General features: G+C 67.7%; 1 protein-coding gene across 11 annotated transcripts; it reads right to left on the bottom strand.

Annotated features, from left to right (window-relative positions):
* Positions 1 to 468: 468 nt before the first annotated feature.
* Positions 469 to 16110, bottom strand: PAN2 (poly(A) specific ribonuclease subunit PAN2). 11 transcript variants are annotated; one of them, XM_082332508.1, is made up of 29 exons: positions 16040 to 16110; positions 15187 to 15487; positions 14494 to 14663; positions 14173 to 14293; positions 14002 to 14079; positions 13575 to 13842; positions 13029 to 13371; positions 12403 to 12499; positions 11684 to 11803; positions 11400 to 11519; positions 11198 to 11326; positions 10810 to 11009; positions 10249 to 10391; positions 9797 to 9903; positions 9198 to 9296; positions 8628 to 8704; positions 7977 to 8118; positions 7571 to 7708; positions 6819 to 6878; positions 6584 to 6674; positions 6348 to 6505; positions 6099 to 6242; positions 5762 to 5941; positions 5537 to 5630; positions 5240 to 5437; positions 2711 to 2826; positions 2242 to 2439; positions 1863 to 1959; positions 469 to 950 (listed from the first exon to the last, which is right to left on the bottom strand). In XM_082332508.1, exons 2-29 carry the CDS (start codon positions 15466 to 15468, stop codon positions 907 to 909), a joined length of 4014 nt encoding a protein of 1337 aa, XP_082188634.1. In that variant the 5' UTR covers positions 15469 to 15487; positions 16040 to 16110; the 3' UTR covers positions 469 to 906. The 11 variants fall into 11 exon arrangements, with proteins under 11 accessions (XP_082188634.1, XP_082188638.1, XP_082188637.1 ...); XM_082332512.1 differs by having other exon boundaries at positions 10249 to 10388; XM_082332511.1 differs by having other exon boundaries at positions 15954 to 16086.
* Positions 16111 to 17001: the final 891 nt, after the last annotated feature.

Below are 17001 nucleotides of genomic sequence, written 5' to 3'. Positions count from 1 at the left end.
GGGCCCGTGATGTCATCCCACACTCAGCCGCAGGGGCTGGAGGTCGCCCTGTGACATTGCCCTGGCTCCGCGGTGACGTCAGGGCCCGGGGCAGGGGGCGGGGCGCGGCCGCGGCCGCCCGCCGGCGCTGACCCCAGGGCATTGCCCCGGTGGCCCCGGGGCGGCGGCGCCAGGGCCGGGCGGCGCCCGAGGGGACGGGACGGGACCGAGCGGGGCGGGACCCCCGCGGCGGCGGCTCCGCCGGGGCCCGGTGACACGGGGACGTCCCCGCGCCGAGGCCAAGCCGCGGCCGCCGGACGCGAGGGAGCTCGAGTGACCGGGGGCACCGCGGGGACGCCACCGACGTCCCCGGCCCCGCCTGGGGTCCCGGGCCCCCTTCCCCCCCGCACAGGAGCCAGACCTGCCCTCGGGTGGGCCCGCGGCACGGCCGCCGCGCAGCCCCTTTATTGCCTGCAGCAGGGAGGGGGGGTCCCAAAAGCGGCCCCGGACGCCCGACCACCCCGCCCCGGCGGGGGTGGCTGAGCCCCGGTGTCCCCCGCCGCGTCCCCCGGCAGCGGCGGAGGAAGGTCCCTGGCTGGCAGCCTGCCCGCTGAAACGTCCCGGCCGGGGCGAGGACGCTGCCCCGTGCGGAAGCAAGGCCGGGGTCCCGGTGCCCCCGGCACCGCGGCTGCAGCGGACGGACAGTGAATAAATAGGACAAGAGCACCAGGCTGGGCGAGGCGGCGTCTGCGCCGGCTCCAGAGCCGCCGTCTTCCCCGGTACGTCTGCCCGTCCCGGCGGGGGCAGCGGGGACGAGGTGAGCCAAGAGGTAGGGGATGTACGGACGGAGCCTGGCGCCGTCCTGGTCCCGCGAGGCCGCCGGCACAGGCGGGCACCGTCCTCCGGAGGCAGCCAGGGCCGTCCGCGTCACAGCTCGTCGTGCGGGATGTGGAGCGCGTGGTCGCACAGGTCTGCGGTGACAAAGGGCAGCGCGCTCAGGACGCGGCAGAGCCCCAGGCGACCCCTCCCCGGCGGCGCATCCCTTCCCGCTCCTCCCCGGCCCCCGCCTGCCCACAGCGCAGGGACGAGCCGGGCGCAGCCGTGACCCGCACCGGGAGACCCGCGCTTCCCCTTCGCTTTGTGCTGCGATTCATGAGAAACGCGGCTGCTTGGACAGAGCTGGCCCGGCGATTCCCCGGGTCCAGCACCCACGGCCACCCAGCAGACCCACACCAGCCCGGGACAGGCAGGGTGCAGGCAGCGGGGGCCGGCTGAGCCGCAGGAGCAGCCGGCAGCACCGCGGGACCCCCTGGGGAAGGAGCGTTTCCCGCTGCCTGTGCCGGGTCCAGAAGGGACCCGCCCTGGCCTGGCCCCGCGGTGCAGGTAATGAACGTGAGCCACGTTCGCCAATAGGGAAGCGCAAAGGTCGCGGCGTGCCCTGACCCCGGTGTTTGCAAGCTGGAAATAGCCCTGCGGGAAGGGAGATACCAGGGAGCGGGCGCCCGGCCATTGGCTGTGCGCGGAGCCCTGCGCCGGAGCAGCCAATGGAGCCAGCACGGCAGCTGCCCTGGCTCGGCCCCAGGCAGCACGCGCCTGGCCGGGCAGAGCATCCAAAAAAAGCTGCAGGCAGCTCCAGCAGGCAGCAGGGTCCAGGCAGCGGGCTGGCAGCGCAGGCAGCGAGGAGGTGCACCCCGGCGCCGGGCCGCCAGAGAGGAGCTGCTCTGCGAGCTAAGGGATGTCGGGATTTCGGGGAGCGCTCGCAGCTCCTCTGTGTCCTCCCTGCTCTGGGCCGGCAGCTGCTCCCACCCCAGCGCTGACGGAGCAGCTACAAGCACCCGGGCGGCGGGAGGGACCCCTCCTCGGGCCAGCCCAGCCCGGCTCACCTGTCCGCTTGCTGCAGAGCCGGTCCTTGACGTTGTCGGCCTCGTGGGAGAGGAATTCAATGAGTTCGTCCTCGTACTCCTCGGCGATGCTCTCACACTGCAATGGGAGCCGCCCGCTGGTCAGCCGGCAACCCCGCGGGGCCAGGCGACACCGACAGCACCCGGGGGAACCCAGAGCCGGGCCCCGCGCACCCGCCCAGGCCCGGGAGCAGCCTCCTTCCCTCCAGCCCCAGGAAGGACCAGGGGAAGCAGCCGGGAGCTGCCGGTGGGACTAGCCCATCCCTAGAAGGGCCACAGCTGCCCAACACAGCAGGTGCTGCCACCCAAAACCTGCGCTGAGCCCTGACAGCCGCCACAAGGACCCAGTCCCCGCACGCACCGCAAACTTCAGGCTAGAAGCCACGTCTCCATCAATTTTGACCCCAGAGAGGTCCATCTTGGTCCCGTCGTGGGAGATCACCCGGACGTAACTCTTACGGTGCGTGGACGGATCCACTTTTTCCCCATATTCCTTCATCTTCTCGCACACCCGCTCCAGCAGCTCCGTCAGATGTGCCTCCGACCGGGCGTAGGGCACCTGCGGCACGAGCGGGAGATCAGCGGGGTCAGGCCTTTGAGCGTGAGAGCGGAACGGGAACGCTGGGCCAGCGCCTTTCCCTGGGAGCCGGGGAGTGACGAGAAAAGGTCAGACGTCTCCACGGACGCCCTGGGAACGCCACGGGGCTGCGCTGGTGATAGGAAGCTGAGGCACGGGAGACGGGGCTCACCCAGCCTGCGCACGGCACCCGGTGCGGGTCCGATCCCTCCCTCGCCTCCCGCAGGCAGGTCCCTGCAGGGAGGCCTCTCACCTCCACGACCGACTGGCTGCCGTCGGGGTTGATCCGGAAGGAGCCCATCTGGATGGTTTTCCTGGGGTCAACCTGGGCGATCTCCCACTCCAGCTCATCCACCAGCGCCCGGCACGCTGTGGGGGACGCAGGCGTCAACGGCCTGGAGCTAACGGCGCTGCCTGACCCCACACCAGCCCCCGGCACTGACAGACCCGCGGCTGCCCAAAGCCGCTGGGAGAAACTGGTGTAACTGGTACTGCCGGCAGACGGGGACAGTGGGTCTGCGGGGAGCGGGTCGCCCTGGGGCCCCTCAGGAACGTCTGCCTGTCCCCGAGCAGGGTGAGCGCGGACGGGCAGCAGCGGCCGCAGGACAAGGAGGTCCCAACGGCCACCCCAGCCCTGCGCCACCATCCCGTCCCATCCCACCCCGTCCCCGCCGTCCCGCCCCACCGTGCCGCACCTCCGCAGTGCAGGTCCTGGCTCCGGCGGGCGCAGGCCGCGGGCAGCAGTGCAGCCAGGGCCATGGCCACGGCCAGGCAGAGCGCGGGTGGGATCCGGCCCCTCATCCTCACGGCTCCGCTGCAGGGCGACCTGCGGGCAGCGGCAGCTCCAGCACTGGTGGCCCCTGCGGCCCCGCACCCCGTCCCCCCTGAGTCCTGGCGAGGCCCCATCCTCGGCGGAGACCCCCGGCCCCTACAGAGCCCCACTCTCTGTAGGGCTTTGTCCATGGTGACCCCCCAGACCCCACCAAGCCCCATCCCCAGCAGGGCCCATTTGCGCCCTGGACACCACAGGGACCCCGAGTCCAGTGGCCCCTACAGAGCCCCCTCCTCTACAGGGCCGAGCCCACAGCCCCCTATGGAGCCCCCTCCCCTACAGGGCCGAGCCCACAGCCCCCTATGGAGCCCCCTCCCCTACAGGGCCGAGCCCACAGCCCCCTATGGAGCCCCCTCCCCTACAGAGCCGAGCCCACAGCCCCCTATGGAGCCCCCTCCCCTACAGGGCCGAGCCCACAGCCCCCTATGGAGCCCCCTCCCCTACAGGGCCGAGCCCACAGCCCCCTATGGAGGCCCCTCCCCTACAGGGCCGAGCCCACAGCCCCCTATGGAGCCCCCTCCTCTACAGGGCCGAGCCCACAGCCCCCTATGGAGGCCCCTCCCCTACAGGGCCGAGCCCACAGCCCCCTATGGAGCCCCCTCCCCTACAGGGCCGAGCCCACAGCCCCCTATGGAGCCCCCTCCCCTACAGAGCCGAGCCCACAGCCCCCTATGGAGCCCCCTCCCCTACAGGGCCGAGCCCACAGCCCCCTATGGAGCCCCCTCCCCTACAGGGCCGAGCCCAGACCCCCCTATGGAGCCCCCTCCCCTACAGGGCCGAGCCCACAGCCCCCTATGGAGCCCCCTCCTCTACAGGGCCGAGCCCAGACCCCCCTATGGAGCCCCCTCCCCTACAGGGCCGAGCCCACAGCCCCCTATGGAGCCCCCTCCTCTACAGGGCCGAGCCCACCGCCCCCCCCGAGCCCCCTCCCCTCCATGCCGGCGCTCACGGCCCCCGCGGAGCCCCCTGCCCTGCAGGCCCGTGCCCCGAGCCCCGCACCCGCCGGGCCCGGCCGAGCCCCCCGTACCGCGCCGCTCTCCCGTCCCGCTCCGCCGCCCCCCCGTCCCGGCCGGCTGCCCCGGGGCTGCCCGCGGCGCCGCCTGTCCCGGCGCGCCCCTCCGCCCGACCCGCCGCGGGGGCGAGGCCCCTCGGAGAGGGCGGCGGCCGAACTGGTCGGGGCGACGGAGCCGGTCGGACCGGGCGGGGCGGCTCCTCGGCCCGCGGCGGGGCCGTCCCGCTCGCAGGCGGCGCCACGGGCAGCCCGGGGCGAGCGCCGAGGTCCCCGGCGCCGCCAGGGCCCGGTCCGCGTGGCGCTCAGCCCCGCGGAGGCGGGGTCTGCGGTGGCCCCGCCCCCAAGGCCGCCCTGGCCCCGCCCCCAGACCGGCGGCCGCGCCGCTCCCGCTCCCGCTCCCGCTCCCGCACCGGGCCGTTCCTGCCGTGTCCCTGGCTCCGCCCGGGCTCCTCCGTGCCGCCTCCCCGGTCCCAGCCCCGGGCCGGGTCCGGCTCCTCCGAGCCGCCTCCCCGGTCCCAGCCCCGGTCCCGGTCCGGCTCCTCCGTGCCGCCTCCCCGGTGCCGGTCCCTGACCCCGCGGCCCCAGAGCCAAGGAGGAGACGGCGCCGCGGGTGTCCGAGGCTGCTTTATGAGGGCGCCCGGGCCGGCGGGCGGGGAAGGGGGGGGGCAGTGATTCCCGGTACCGACAGGGAGTCCCGGGGCGCCGGGCCCCGGGGGAGGCCCGGGGGGGTCGGGCAGGGGCGGGGACAGCCCCGTCCCCGCTGCTGGTTCCAGCTCCACGCGTGTCCGCCTCCCTCGGGGGGTCCCGGGGCTGCTCCTCGCCGCGGGGCCGGGTCACAGGGCCAGCACCGGGGGGTACACGGCCCCATCTGCCGGAGACAAAGCGGGGTGAGGGGGCGGCGGGGCCGGGGGGCGCGGGGGGCGGCGGGGCGGCCTTACGCTTGGGGCTGCTCTGGCTGTCGGGCTCGGGCACCTTCCAGTCCATCTTGCGGCCCTTCTCGTAGAGGCCCTTGAGCACCTTGCGGAAGTCCTCGGGCTCGGCGCCCTGCGGGCTCAGCTCCAGGTACTTGCGGTAGAGCTGCAGGGCCGTGCGGGCGTCCTCGATGCTGTCGTGGGTCTCACTCTGGATCTTCAGGTCTGCGGGGAGAGCCCCGGTCAGGGGGGGGCTGGCGGGGGCCCCGGGGGGGGTCTGCCCCCGCTCCCACCCCCCCGGGCTGCCAGGGTTCGGCCACTGACCCAGGAAGTACCAGGCGAGGAAGCGCAGGGAAATCATCCTCTTCCTCGGGATGTGGAAGAGGTAGACGGTGTCGATCACCTGGTCCTTGGGCACCTGGAAAGCGGAGAGGGTCCTGCCGCCAGCGCAGGGGGGCTGCCGCGGGGGGCTGAGCCCCGGACCTGCCGCCAGCCTCCCGGCCCGCCCCAAGACCCCCGGGCTGAGGGAGGGGGGCTCGGCGCCGTCACCATCAGGTTGATGACACGGAAGTCTTTCTGCAGCCCGTGGCCCACGAACTTGACTCCCACGTCGATGAGGAAGCGCAGCTTCAGGTAGGTGGATTTGAGAGTGGTGAGGTGCTTGGAGGAGATCTTGGCGTCCAGGTCTCCCGGCTTGATCCCCGAGTACTGGGTCAGGTAATCCACCACCTGCGGAGACCAGGGCCCGTGGGGGTCCGCCCCCTCCCCGATTCCCCCGCCGGCATCCCGGGGAGGCCGCGTTCGTTGTTGTGGGTGCCCCTCCGTGGAGCAGGAGGCAGCCCTGCGGGGCTGTGGAGCCGCGCGAGGCCAGGCAGGAGCCCCGTACCTGCTCTTGGGTGGAGATATAGTCGTCGATGAAGGGGACACCCTCATTAGGGCCCTGCCCGCGCACGCACGTGATCCTGGCCACCGACATCTGGCTGGGCTTGATGGTGGATTTGGTCCCGTCGCTGCGCAGCTCGGCCTCCTCCTGCGACGGGCGAGAGGAGAGCTCGGTGACCGAGGGCTCCCGCAGTCCCCCAGGGGCTGGGCGCACGCAGAGGGGCTGCCCTTGCGCCCCGTCCCGAGGCCTGACCTCGTTCAGCGTGACAAACTCGGCGTCCAGCCCCACCAGGTCGCCCGCCTGCGGCATCTCGCTCAACATGAGGGGGATGAAGGTGGCGTGGCACTTGCGCTGCTTGCGAGCCAGGGAGGCCTCTGCCAGCAGCACGCTGGCTTCGATGGGGTTCTTGACTGCAGGAAAAGGGGAAGGGAGATCAGTGGCGAGCTGGCGTCACTGGCCACACGGCCACTTCCACCCCAGACACTCACTGACGAGGTTGTACTTGGCGTTGAGATTCCTCCGGGCGTAGTACAGGATAGCCGGCACCTTCCAGCTCATGTCGAACTGCACCGCCTCGCACTGCAGGGGACGGGGGACAGTGCAGGGGCGGCCCAGCGCGGGACAGGGTGCTCCCGCCTGCAGCAGGAAACCCCCCTCCACGGGGTCCCCGCAGCCACGGCCTCACCTTGACACACGGCCGGTGGCACCGCCCCGAGCGCTCACCTTATCCACAGGCTCGATGAGGAAGTCGTTGAAGAGGTACCACTGCTGGTGTGTGACTCCCTGGGGGGAGAGGCACAGGCACGGCCTTAGGGGCCCCCCCAGGCAAAGGCAATGACTCCTCTACCCAGTTACCAGGGAAAGAGGGGTGTGACGATGCCATGTGGGAACTCCCGCCCTTCCTGGGACACGGTGGGGAAATCCCTGCTGGCCTGGGTGGTGATGATGCGTAAGTGAAGCACTGGGGCTGGACAGGCACCGTCCCTGCCCAACTCCTAACCAAAACTCCACAGAGATGCAACAGATAAGAGACAGGGATGCAGCCTTGACACACTCTGGGAACTCCTGGCTTGGGCATCTCCACTGGGCAACAGGGCTGCCCAGAGCAGCCCCCTTTCCTCGGGAAGGGAGATGACGTCCCAGCCCTTCCCTGGAAGCACAAGGACAAGCTGGCGACGCGCCCGTGACCCAGGAGGAACCAGCCCGAGTGTGGGAGGAGTGCTTCTTCAGCCCTTCCCTCCCCGTGAGGTGCCCAAGCAGCACTTGGCGATTCAGGGTGCCTGGCACCTCCAGCCAAACGCTCAGCGCCTGACTAAGGGACCCAGGACCGGGTCTGTTAGCCGACCCGACCCAGAGCAAGCCGTGAGTGAGAACGCCTCGGCAAGGCAGGACTCCTGGGGAGCAGGGCTGCTCTCAGCAGCCTGTGGGTACGGTAGCTGTGGGTGGGAGAGCACCGGTCCCGCAGGGCTTCTCACCTCCTTCCTTTGGTGGTAGGTCTCTCCCACTTTGATGTGCCCCACCAGGCTGCCCCCCGTGCGCGAATCCAGGATGTGGACGACGGTGGCCATTAGATCGTAGACATAGACGGACTCGGGGTCGTCAGTCGGGCTCAGCTGCAAGAGGAACCGGCCCCCAGGGAAATGTCTGAGCCCCGACTGTCTGCCAGGCAGCTCCCAGGCCTCCGACCCAAACCCCAGAGCTCGGACATGCCCTCTCACTGCCAGCCCAGAGGTTTCCACGCTCACCCGAGGTGTCTCCGAGACAGCCTCGTTATCTCTTGCCCACACACACTCAGCAGAAAGCAGTTCTGGAGCACTTCTGCTCCCGCAGCCCCACGTGCACACAACCACGTAGCCCCAGAGTGATCTCATCAGCCTTTACCTCATCGTTCTCGCTCCAGTTGCAGACATCTAGCTCCTTGCTCTTGGTGAGCCTCATCTTGATGGCATGGGGGATCCAAATGTTCTTCAGTTCCTCCACGGAAGGATACGAATGCCCCGTGTCGGGGTTCCCCAGCTCCTTCCTGCATGGAGAATCACGGAAGGCCGAGTCGGAGGGAGTCACAAGATGTCCAGGACTTCTCCGGGGCAGGATCCCCACCCGCCAGCCTATTCCTAAACCTTCCGCAGGACAGACGGGGAAGCCAGATCTGCACCACTTCCCTGCAGCTGCCTAGAGCAGGATCCCGGGAAAGGTGGTCAGCTAATGTCGGCCAGAAAGGGCCGATACATGGTCCTGGGTCTTTTGTCAGTCTGAAAAGGGAAGGGGAACGAGGGCTGGGGGCTCAGAAGTGGATCACAGGGTGGATCACAAGGGTGTCTGAAGGGGATGCTGCACAGAGCGCCCATACAGGGTCACAGTCTCAAGAGCAGCAATGAGACTGTTCCATTCAGAGCCCGCGAGGAGCCACAGACAGGCAGGTTATCAAATTATCATTATCAGATGAGAAACAGCCCTGAGCTCTCCAAGGCACAGAGAACAACCCAGAAGGCGTCACTGCTCAGAGTCGCCACCCCAGGAACGGTCACCTACCACTCTCCCAGAGAGATTTCTTTGCCTTTGGTGATCTCAAAGCCTCCTCTCTTCATCATGGCTCTCTGAAAGGCATACTGGCAACGAAACACAGGCAAGCGTCAGCGCGGAGTGACAGGCTGGGCTTGGGAACACGTGGGTGACAGCCAGGCCAGAAGTGGGGAAAAGACAGGGACGTTAAAGTCGGAGACAGGGAAAAAGACAGCGAGGGAAACCCAACTGTCCGCCTGCTCTCTGCTGGGCTTGTGCTCTGGGAAGCGGGCACTGCCTTGCTGCTCCTAGGTCCTGGGGGACTGGGGGAATGAAAGAGTGACTCTACTGCAGTCCCGTCAGCCTTGTCATGGCAGAAGATCTTGTCTTTTCCAACTCCAAAGGCACGGCTCATGCTACAAGCATGACCAAATACCAACATGTCCTCTGCAAACAAAGTAGGGTGACGCTCGGGTGGAGAGTGAGAGACTTAAGAGACAGCGAGATCAGAGTGAAAACACCTCCGCAGAACTGGACACGCAGCGAACCCCATGCGCCAGGGGGAACAAGCCTGCTTCTGCCCCAAAGTGTCTCCCCCACCTCAGCCTGTGTCTTCCAGAAATCTGCCTCCTTGGAGCTGTTCACCTCACAGTTAATGACCAGGACGTCCGGCAGGCAGCGGATGTTCCGGGTCTGGACCTGCGGAGAGAGCAGGAGATGGAAGCCGGGCAGCAGCAAGAGCCCTGGAGAGGCTCAAAACCGGACTTGGCACGTGCTACCCTCTTCCCTCCTCCAACGCCTTCGCCTGCAGAGCTTCCTCCCCACTGCCTGGCCGGGTTCCTGGCAGCTGGGGGTACTGCAAGAGCAACGGAGGCAGGGAGCAGGCTGCCGCCTCAGAGCAGGTGTGCTCAGCTCCCAGGGGGTTACCTCTGCCCCCCTACCCCCGGGGGATTCAGCTGGGATCCGCATGACCTGCGAGACGCATTCCAGCCTCGCACAGCCCAGGAAATACCCCACGCCACGCCAGCTCGCCATCCAGGCCAGGAACCGAATCTCCAGCATCCGCTCAGGAGGTTCCCCACTGACTAATGGAGAAACTGTCCCCGCTCAGCCGGTGGCACAGGGCGCTCGCACCCTTCTCCCGCAACCCCTCGTAGCCCGTGAAGCGTGATGTGCTCGCGCCCCGCTCCCGGCCTCACCGTGGGCTGGTACTTCTCACAGTTCTCGCACCAGGCTTGCGTGTTCTGCTCCAAGCAGATGCTTCGCTTTAAAATTTGGGCAAACTCATAATCTTTGACCGGCTTTTCTGAAGGGAGAAAGGAGAATAACGTCACCTTCCAACACACAAATCTTTACCAATTTAGCTCAGCCAAACCTCTGGGGTTTTCCTCACAACCACCAGTGAGAAGGTCAACCCCCAAATCTGCCTTTCTGTAGCCAAAAGCTTGGCTGGTTGGAAACCCACCACTAGACCTCGGCTGCCGGGTCTGCCGCAGCCGGGGCCAGAGCACTGCAGGAGCTCCTCGCTGCAGGTGTCTATCACCCAGAAAAAGTCACGGCTCATCCATACGGATAACAAACCCCGCCCGGCCACGGAAATGCAGCAGTGTTAAACGTGCCCAGCCCTGCCCTGCCCGCCCCTGCCTGTTACCAGTGCTCTCAGGGTAGGAGAGGGTGAAGAGCAGCGTGGAGGACACGCGGACGGTTTCCTTGCCGCAGCGACACATGCTGCAGTTCTCCATCTCGCAGCTGAACAGCTGCCCGACAACTGAGTCCCCCGAGGACCCAAAGCTGCTGGAGAAAAAGAGCACCGGGGTTAGTAGGATCCCGGCAATCCCTGCAGAGCGGGGCTGGCTGGTACGGTGGGCTGAGCACTGGGGACCCACACATCTCAGGCTGCACAAGGGCCGTTTGGGGCCAGCAGCCAGATTCCAGCAGCTCTTGGGGAACCAGCCATCGGGCTTCCAGAGCCGGTCACCTCTGCGCAGCCCCAACCCAGCAAGCAGGGGGGCTAGGCCTAGGAGGGACACAAGTTCAGCACAGGGTCCCAACCCGGCTGCAGGGGCAGCCTGCAGCTCCGCGCGTTCCCGTGCAGCCCTCGGGGCAGACGTGGGCGGCAAGCTCCTTCCCGAGGGATGGATGGGGCCTCTGGGAGTTAGCCCCCCTCCCTGGTTCAGTTACTGCCTGTCCTGTCCCCGGGCCGGGGATTTACCTGCTGCCAGCCCCCCGATACGCCTGCGGTCCCTCCTGCTCCTGGGTTTCCTGGTGCAGCTGAGTAAGGATGAAACGGTTCCAGCTCTGAATCAGCCGCCCCAGGTTCACCTTCCCTGTGGCTTCGTCCGAGTCAGCCAGGATCAGACCCAGCGCTGAAGCCTCTGGGATTGTACGGAAAGCCCGCAAAAAGTTGCTTCCCTGGGGATGGGGCAAGAGTGGCATGTCACCGAGGTCAAGTGACAAAGGAGTTTCCATGCTGTCTGATGCCATCACCCGAGGACCTGGCACCGCCCCGCTCCTGCTCCTCTGTGATCTCTCTGACCCTCCCAGGCAGCCCAGCCCGCCGGCCCCACATCACGCCTGGCTCATCCCGGCTCACCACGGACCTGGCAGGGGTCTCCTCGGGACAGGTCCAGCATGTGGAAGAGCAAGCCCAGCTCACAGCCCAGGCAGAACTCCTTCTGGCACAGGTGGTTCTGGACCAGGCAGCGGACCGGCTCCAAGAAATACAGCACCTGGCAGAGAGGGAGCAGTCAGGGGAGGTCCCGGGGGCCGCCGTGGTCTGGGCAGCACTGGGGCTTCTCCCACCTGGATCATGCAGTTGCAGTAGGCGTTGGGGATATGGGGCTCCAGGCCCGCAAACAGCGTCTTGTTGTAATGCTTGAAGTCAAAGTCTTCCAGCCCCAGCTTGGAGTATTTGATCGTGACCTGAGCAGAGGCGCAACGTGTTAAAACGCACACCTTCCCACACCACGGGACACCGGCACAACGCCTCGGTGTCCCCACGGAGACGCGGGCAGGTGCTTGGGCCCAGGCAGGTCCTTTGCCCCAGACAAGCCCAGCCTGGGGACCCCCAGCCAGCCCCCCACTACCTTCCTGTATTTCTTGGCCACCATGTAGAGGTGTGGCTCCTCTTCCCGCCCAATAGGGGACTCGGGGACTTGGCTGAAGTTGTCAAACTCGTTGTCTGTCTCTTTTAACCGATAGGGAATCTGCGAGGGGGAAGAGAAGGGAAGAGTGGCTGAACCCTGAGGCAGAGCAAAGCACCACATACTGAAACAAGCAACTCTTGGGCTTTCCTGCCTCCCCAAATGAGCAAAGGAATAAACCAGAAAGGAGTGGGGCCCTCCCTCAACCTGCACGAGGCCTCCACACCTTCCTTCTTACAAGGGACTTATCACTGTGGGAAACTACAGCGGCACTGCGGGCAAGGGCGAAACACAGCAGTGTTTTCCCAAGGGCGAGGGACGTGCCATAAGCCTCCAAACCGGACAGCTCAAACCTTTCCTACCACAGAGCGAGTTATCGATAGAACTGGGATTCTGGCCCGAGGGGGAGACTCCAGCCCTCCCCCAGGGCTGGCTCACCCGCTGACACTGCTCAAGAAAAGCTGTCACCTCCAAACTATACGCCTGCTTCCTGCAACACCCCAAGCCAGAGAATTTCAGCTCTCACCCCTGCCCTGAGCCCTGCAGAAAGTTCTGAGCTCATCTGGCATGCAGCGAGAGCTCCATCCCTCCCCGGACTGCAGACCTCCGCTGTTGGCAGAAGCACCCCGCGCCCCGCACAATCCCCTCCTGAGAGCGGGTACCTGGTTGCGGAGCTTGGTCCTTGGGTTTGGGGCGTAGCCGATAAACCCCACTTTCTTCATGGTGCGCAAAATCTCGGGATCTACTGGGGGGGCTCGCCTGCAAAACACACTGCGACTCAGAGGCTGCTCTGTTTGGCAGCATCGTTTAACCAAGGGCCTTGCTGGGTGTGCTCAGGGACCCACCAGCGGGTCACGAGGGTTTCCCCCACTCAGTCCTTCCCCCAGGTTCATTTTCCGTCACAACAAAACACCTGGGCTACGCCAGAACACAGCAGCAGCGCTGAGTGCAGGCAGAGGAAAAACAAGAGTTTCCACCCATGCAGAATGCAGCCAGGATCCCACCGGGCTCTCCCCACCAAGAAGACGGAGATTTGACCATACCCTACCGCCTTCAGACCTGCCCGGTCACCACACCTCAGCGGTTAAGCTCCGCCACGGGGAACTTATCTTGCATTTCACGGGGCACGTGATGAGGAAGGGCAGTGCCAGCCACGAGACGGGGGAGCAGGGGGAGCAGGGGGAGCAACAGAGCCACTCTCCTGCTTCCAAGACCCGGGGAAGGAGGGGATCCCTGCCAGGGCCAGCTTTCCCGTGATGTTTTTTCCTGGGAGAGACTGGCAAATTACCGGGGTGCCGGGGCAGAGTTGGCAGCAGGCCAGTCGGAGAGCAGGGTGTCGCTGGTCAGCGGCACAGGGATGAGCGAGAGCGGCACGAGGTCCTGGTTCCAGTCCAAGTGGGGCAGCGTGTCCACGATGCAGGGCAAGGCAAAGTCGGTCTCCCGGGAGTAAGCGTTGAAGGTGACCTCCGGGGAGTCGGCCCAGAGGTGGACGCAGCCCTCCGAGTCGCCGAAGGCCAGGGCCTGCTTGCTGGCCGAGACGTCGAAGGTCATGATCAGGGGCCCAACGGTGTTCACGTGGAAGATGTCAGCGGGGTTGGCAAGGCCGGTGGGCTCGCAGAACTGGCACTGACCTGCGTGAAAGCGAACCACAGAGCGACGTGGCACCAGGGAGCACGCGGGCGGGCCAGCACACGGCGACCCAGCACGCCTCTCGCTTACGTGGCCAACTCCATCCCACTGGGATTTGACCCCGAGCCTGGGGCTGCCGTGGCCGCCGTCCCGCTCTCGCCAGGGGAGCGGAGCCTGGCCGGGCGGGGGATGCAGCTTCGCCCACCTGTCTGGGAGATGATGGCCAGGCGGGACGTGTAGGTGGGGATGAAGCGGAGGAAGAAGGGGTCGATGTGGACCTGCAGCGGGGTGGTGGCCCGCATCATACGCAGGTCGTACACCTTCAGGAAGCGGTCGCAGGCGAGGCCGTTCATTCGGCTGGAGAAGCCGCAGGTCACCAGCAGGTTCCCGTGGACGTCAAAATCAGACAAGCTTCCCGAGTACGCATCGAATTCGTGCTCCACCACAAACGTGCGCAGATCCCGCAGGGAGACCTGGGAGGGTGAGACGGGCGTGCTGGGTGCCGTGCAGGCTGCTGCCGGCTACCTGGGAGCCCCCTCGAGCTCCGGGAAAAGCTGGACACCAGCTCCAGGGTATCCCAGAGGGAAGCCGAGCATCAGCAGGGCTGCCAGATAGGACAGGGCTGGTGTTACCTTCCCCGAGGTGTGGCCACAGAAAAAGAAGCGGTTCGATTGCCTCATGATGGTGATGCCGGGAACCTCCACGGTGTACTGGGAAGGAGGCAGAGGAGCGGGGTGAGAGGGGCTGAGCCCCAGAACAAAGCACCTCGCCACAGCAGGGAGCGGCCCCCAGCCCGGCTGTACCTTCTGCGTCTCCTGGACGGTGTTGAGGTCTATCTCAATGACGTGGTTCTGCAGCCCGCCAACAAGCAGCGTGCTGCTGTCCGTCAGCAGGAGGCTGTGCATGTCCTCGGACTCGTCCATGCTGCAGGAAAGGGGAGAGGACAGCCCTCGCGCTCCTGCCCAGCTCGGGGAGGCAGCGGGGAAGGGGGCGGAGGATCTGCCCTTGCCCTCTCCCCGATCTGGCTTTTACACTGCCGGCAGAGGGGCCAGGAGCATTTCCCCGGCACAGGGGCAGCTCATGGGGCCGGCGCGACCCGCCTGCTGCCAGGGGAAGGCACTCACAGGTAGTCAAAAATGATGAGGCCCCCCCGGGACATGTACTTCAGGTTGGTTTTGGTGAGGAAAAGGACACCGTTCTCCAGGCTCTGGATCTGTCGGATGTCGTCGCTGCTGTTCACTTGGAAGGAGGAGTATCGCTCCAGCGTTGGGCCGAAGAAAGAGGTGGCGTGGCCCTAAAACCAGCCAGGGACAGGCTCGTCAGGACCCGCCCCGGCTTCACTTGGACGGGGACAGGCAAACGCCACTTTGCCCTGCACCAGCTCCCGGTGGAGCAGGCTATCGGCTCTGCCTTACGGCCTCAGCCAGCCTACGGGGCGCTTCCTGCCCCCCTGCGTGCCCCCAGCTGTGGAAGACCGTTCAGACTTTTCCCTTTCAGGGAGATACGTGCAGACACGAGCAAAGACCCAAAAGCCCCAACAGCCCCACACACCAGGGCAGTAAAGTGACTTGGGAAACACCAAGAGGCTCATGCTCCGAGACGCATCAACGACCGCCGGGCAGGAGCTCTGCACCGGTGCAGCACAACCCCGGTTGGAGCAGGACCCTCCGGCTCGGCCCCATGCGGAACCGCTCTCTGCCCACAGCCAGCTTGGCCCCGGCTGGCGGCAGCCGGCAGGTGTCGGGCAGCCAGCGCGGCGCTGACAGCCCGGCTGGGGCAGTGACCCTCCCTGCCCCGCTCCCGGAGCGGGCACCTACCCCGTGGTTCCCAACCCACAGCATCTCTTCGTGCAGGTCGAAATGGGAGACGGAGACGGGCACCCCCACTTCGGAGACGGCGGTGTGCAGCTCGCTGTACATGCCCTCCATGAGGTGCACCGACTCCGGCACCGCGATACCCTCTAACGGCACCCCCTCGGCATCCAGCTCCACGTTCTGCAGCAAGCTGGGGTTGAGATGGGGGTCCAGGACGGGGTCCAGCGCGGGGTGGAGCGGGGGAGCATACTCGGCAAGGGAGGGGTCAAGACCTTCAAAATTCATGGTGAAAACCAGCGTCTCCCTTTGAAACAGAAAAGGAACTAGGTTGGTCAGTCAGAAACACCAGGGCCCCCCGATTCCTAGAATCGGCGGCAGAGGCCCGGTGACTCCGAGGGATGGAAAAGGCGGCTGGAATCTCCAGTGAGTGTAAGGTGCAGCGCTCCTGCCGGGACACCGGCGGCACCGAGCCCACGCAGGCAGCGGGGCCCGTAAAGTCCCTTCCCCGGACACACTCAGTGCCCCGTCACGGCCCTCAGCCGCCGGGGGAAGGCGCCCCAGCCGCCCCGGGCAGCCTCCCCCGGGGAGCCGGGCCCCCGCTGCGCCCTCCGAGCCCCGCCGCCCCGCCGCCCGGCCCCCGTTATCTGCGCAGCCCGACGCCGCACCCGCCGGCGGTATCGGCCGCCGCAGGGCCGCAGCCGTTAGCGGCGGGGCCGGGCGAGGCAGGGCGGGCCCAGGCCCCGCCCGAGCCGCGGGATCCCCGCTCTCACCGCCGCGCTCCCAGCGCGGGGCCGGGGCCGCTTCCCACAACCCCCCGCGCTCCGGCCAAGCATCCCGCGGCGACGGCGGCCGTTACCCGCAGCGCCCCGCAGCCGCGGGCCGAGCCCCGCCAGGGCCGCGCTCCTCCCGCTGCGCCGCCGCGGCCGGGCCGGGGCCGCCCCTCCCGCCGTCGCTATGGCAACCGCGCACCCTCCCGCCCGGCAAACCGGCCCGCCCCCGGAGCCGGCGGACCAATGGCAGCGCGGAGCCGAGGGCGCCGGCCAATCAGCGCTCGAGCGAGGCGGGACTAAGCGGCGCGGCGGGTGGCGTGCGGGACGGCGCGGCGGAGGGGCCAAAAAGGCTGAAATGGACGGGGGCGTCGGGGCGGCCGCCGGGAGAGCCGGGCGGGGGAGGCGGAGGCGGACCGGGCCGCACCGACCCCCGGGGCCGCACCGACCCCCGGGCGCTGCCTGCCGGCTGCGGCACCTGTGGCCCTGCGCCGTCCCACGGGTGTCACGCAGCGTCCCACGGTGTCCCCTGGCATCCCACGGGGTCCCACCGTGCCCACTGGTGTCACGCAGCCTCCTCTGGCACCCCACGGGGTCCCAAAGTGTCCCCAAATGCCCCACGCTGTCCCCTGCCGTCCCACCGTGTCCACTGGTGTCCCTTGGGACCCCACGAGGTCCCAGAGTGCCCCACGGTGTCCCACGGGGGTCTCACCGTGTCCACGGGCGTCCCTTGGGATCCCGCGGGGTCCCGCCGTGTCCTGCGGGGTCCCCAGGGCAGCACCGTGCCCGGCCCGTGGTGCTGAGCCCCGCTGGCCCCGGCCTCTCCCGGGATCCCCGCCCCGGCCTCCCCCTCCCAAACCCACCGGGGACACGGCGCCACGGGCGGGCCCACGGGCGGGCAGGGGAGGAGGGCGGCCCCCTCTCCTCCCGGAGCGGGCTCGGCCCCGGGCCGGTGCCGGGGAAGGCCGGGGGCAGCCCCGCCGGGCGGGAGCGGGAAGCGCCGGAGCCGCCCCGTCGGGGCCGCCGCGATTGCGGCGCTGCGGGCTGCACG

The sequence above is a fragment of the Platalea leucorodia genome (assembly GCF_965183815.1).
Source record: "Platalea leucorodia genome assembly, chromosome: 23".
NCBI lineage: Eukaryota > Metazoa > Chordata > Aves > Pelecaniformes > Threskiornithidae > Platalea > Platalea leucorodia.
Note: the sequence above shows the minus strand (reverse complement) of the source record. Positions and strands in the feature narration are given on the sequence as shown.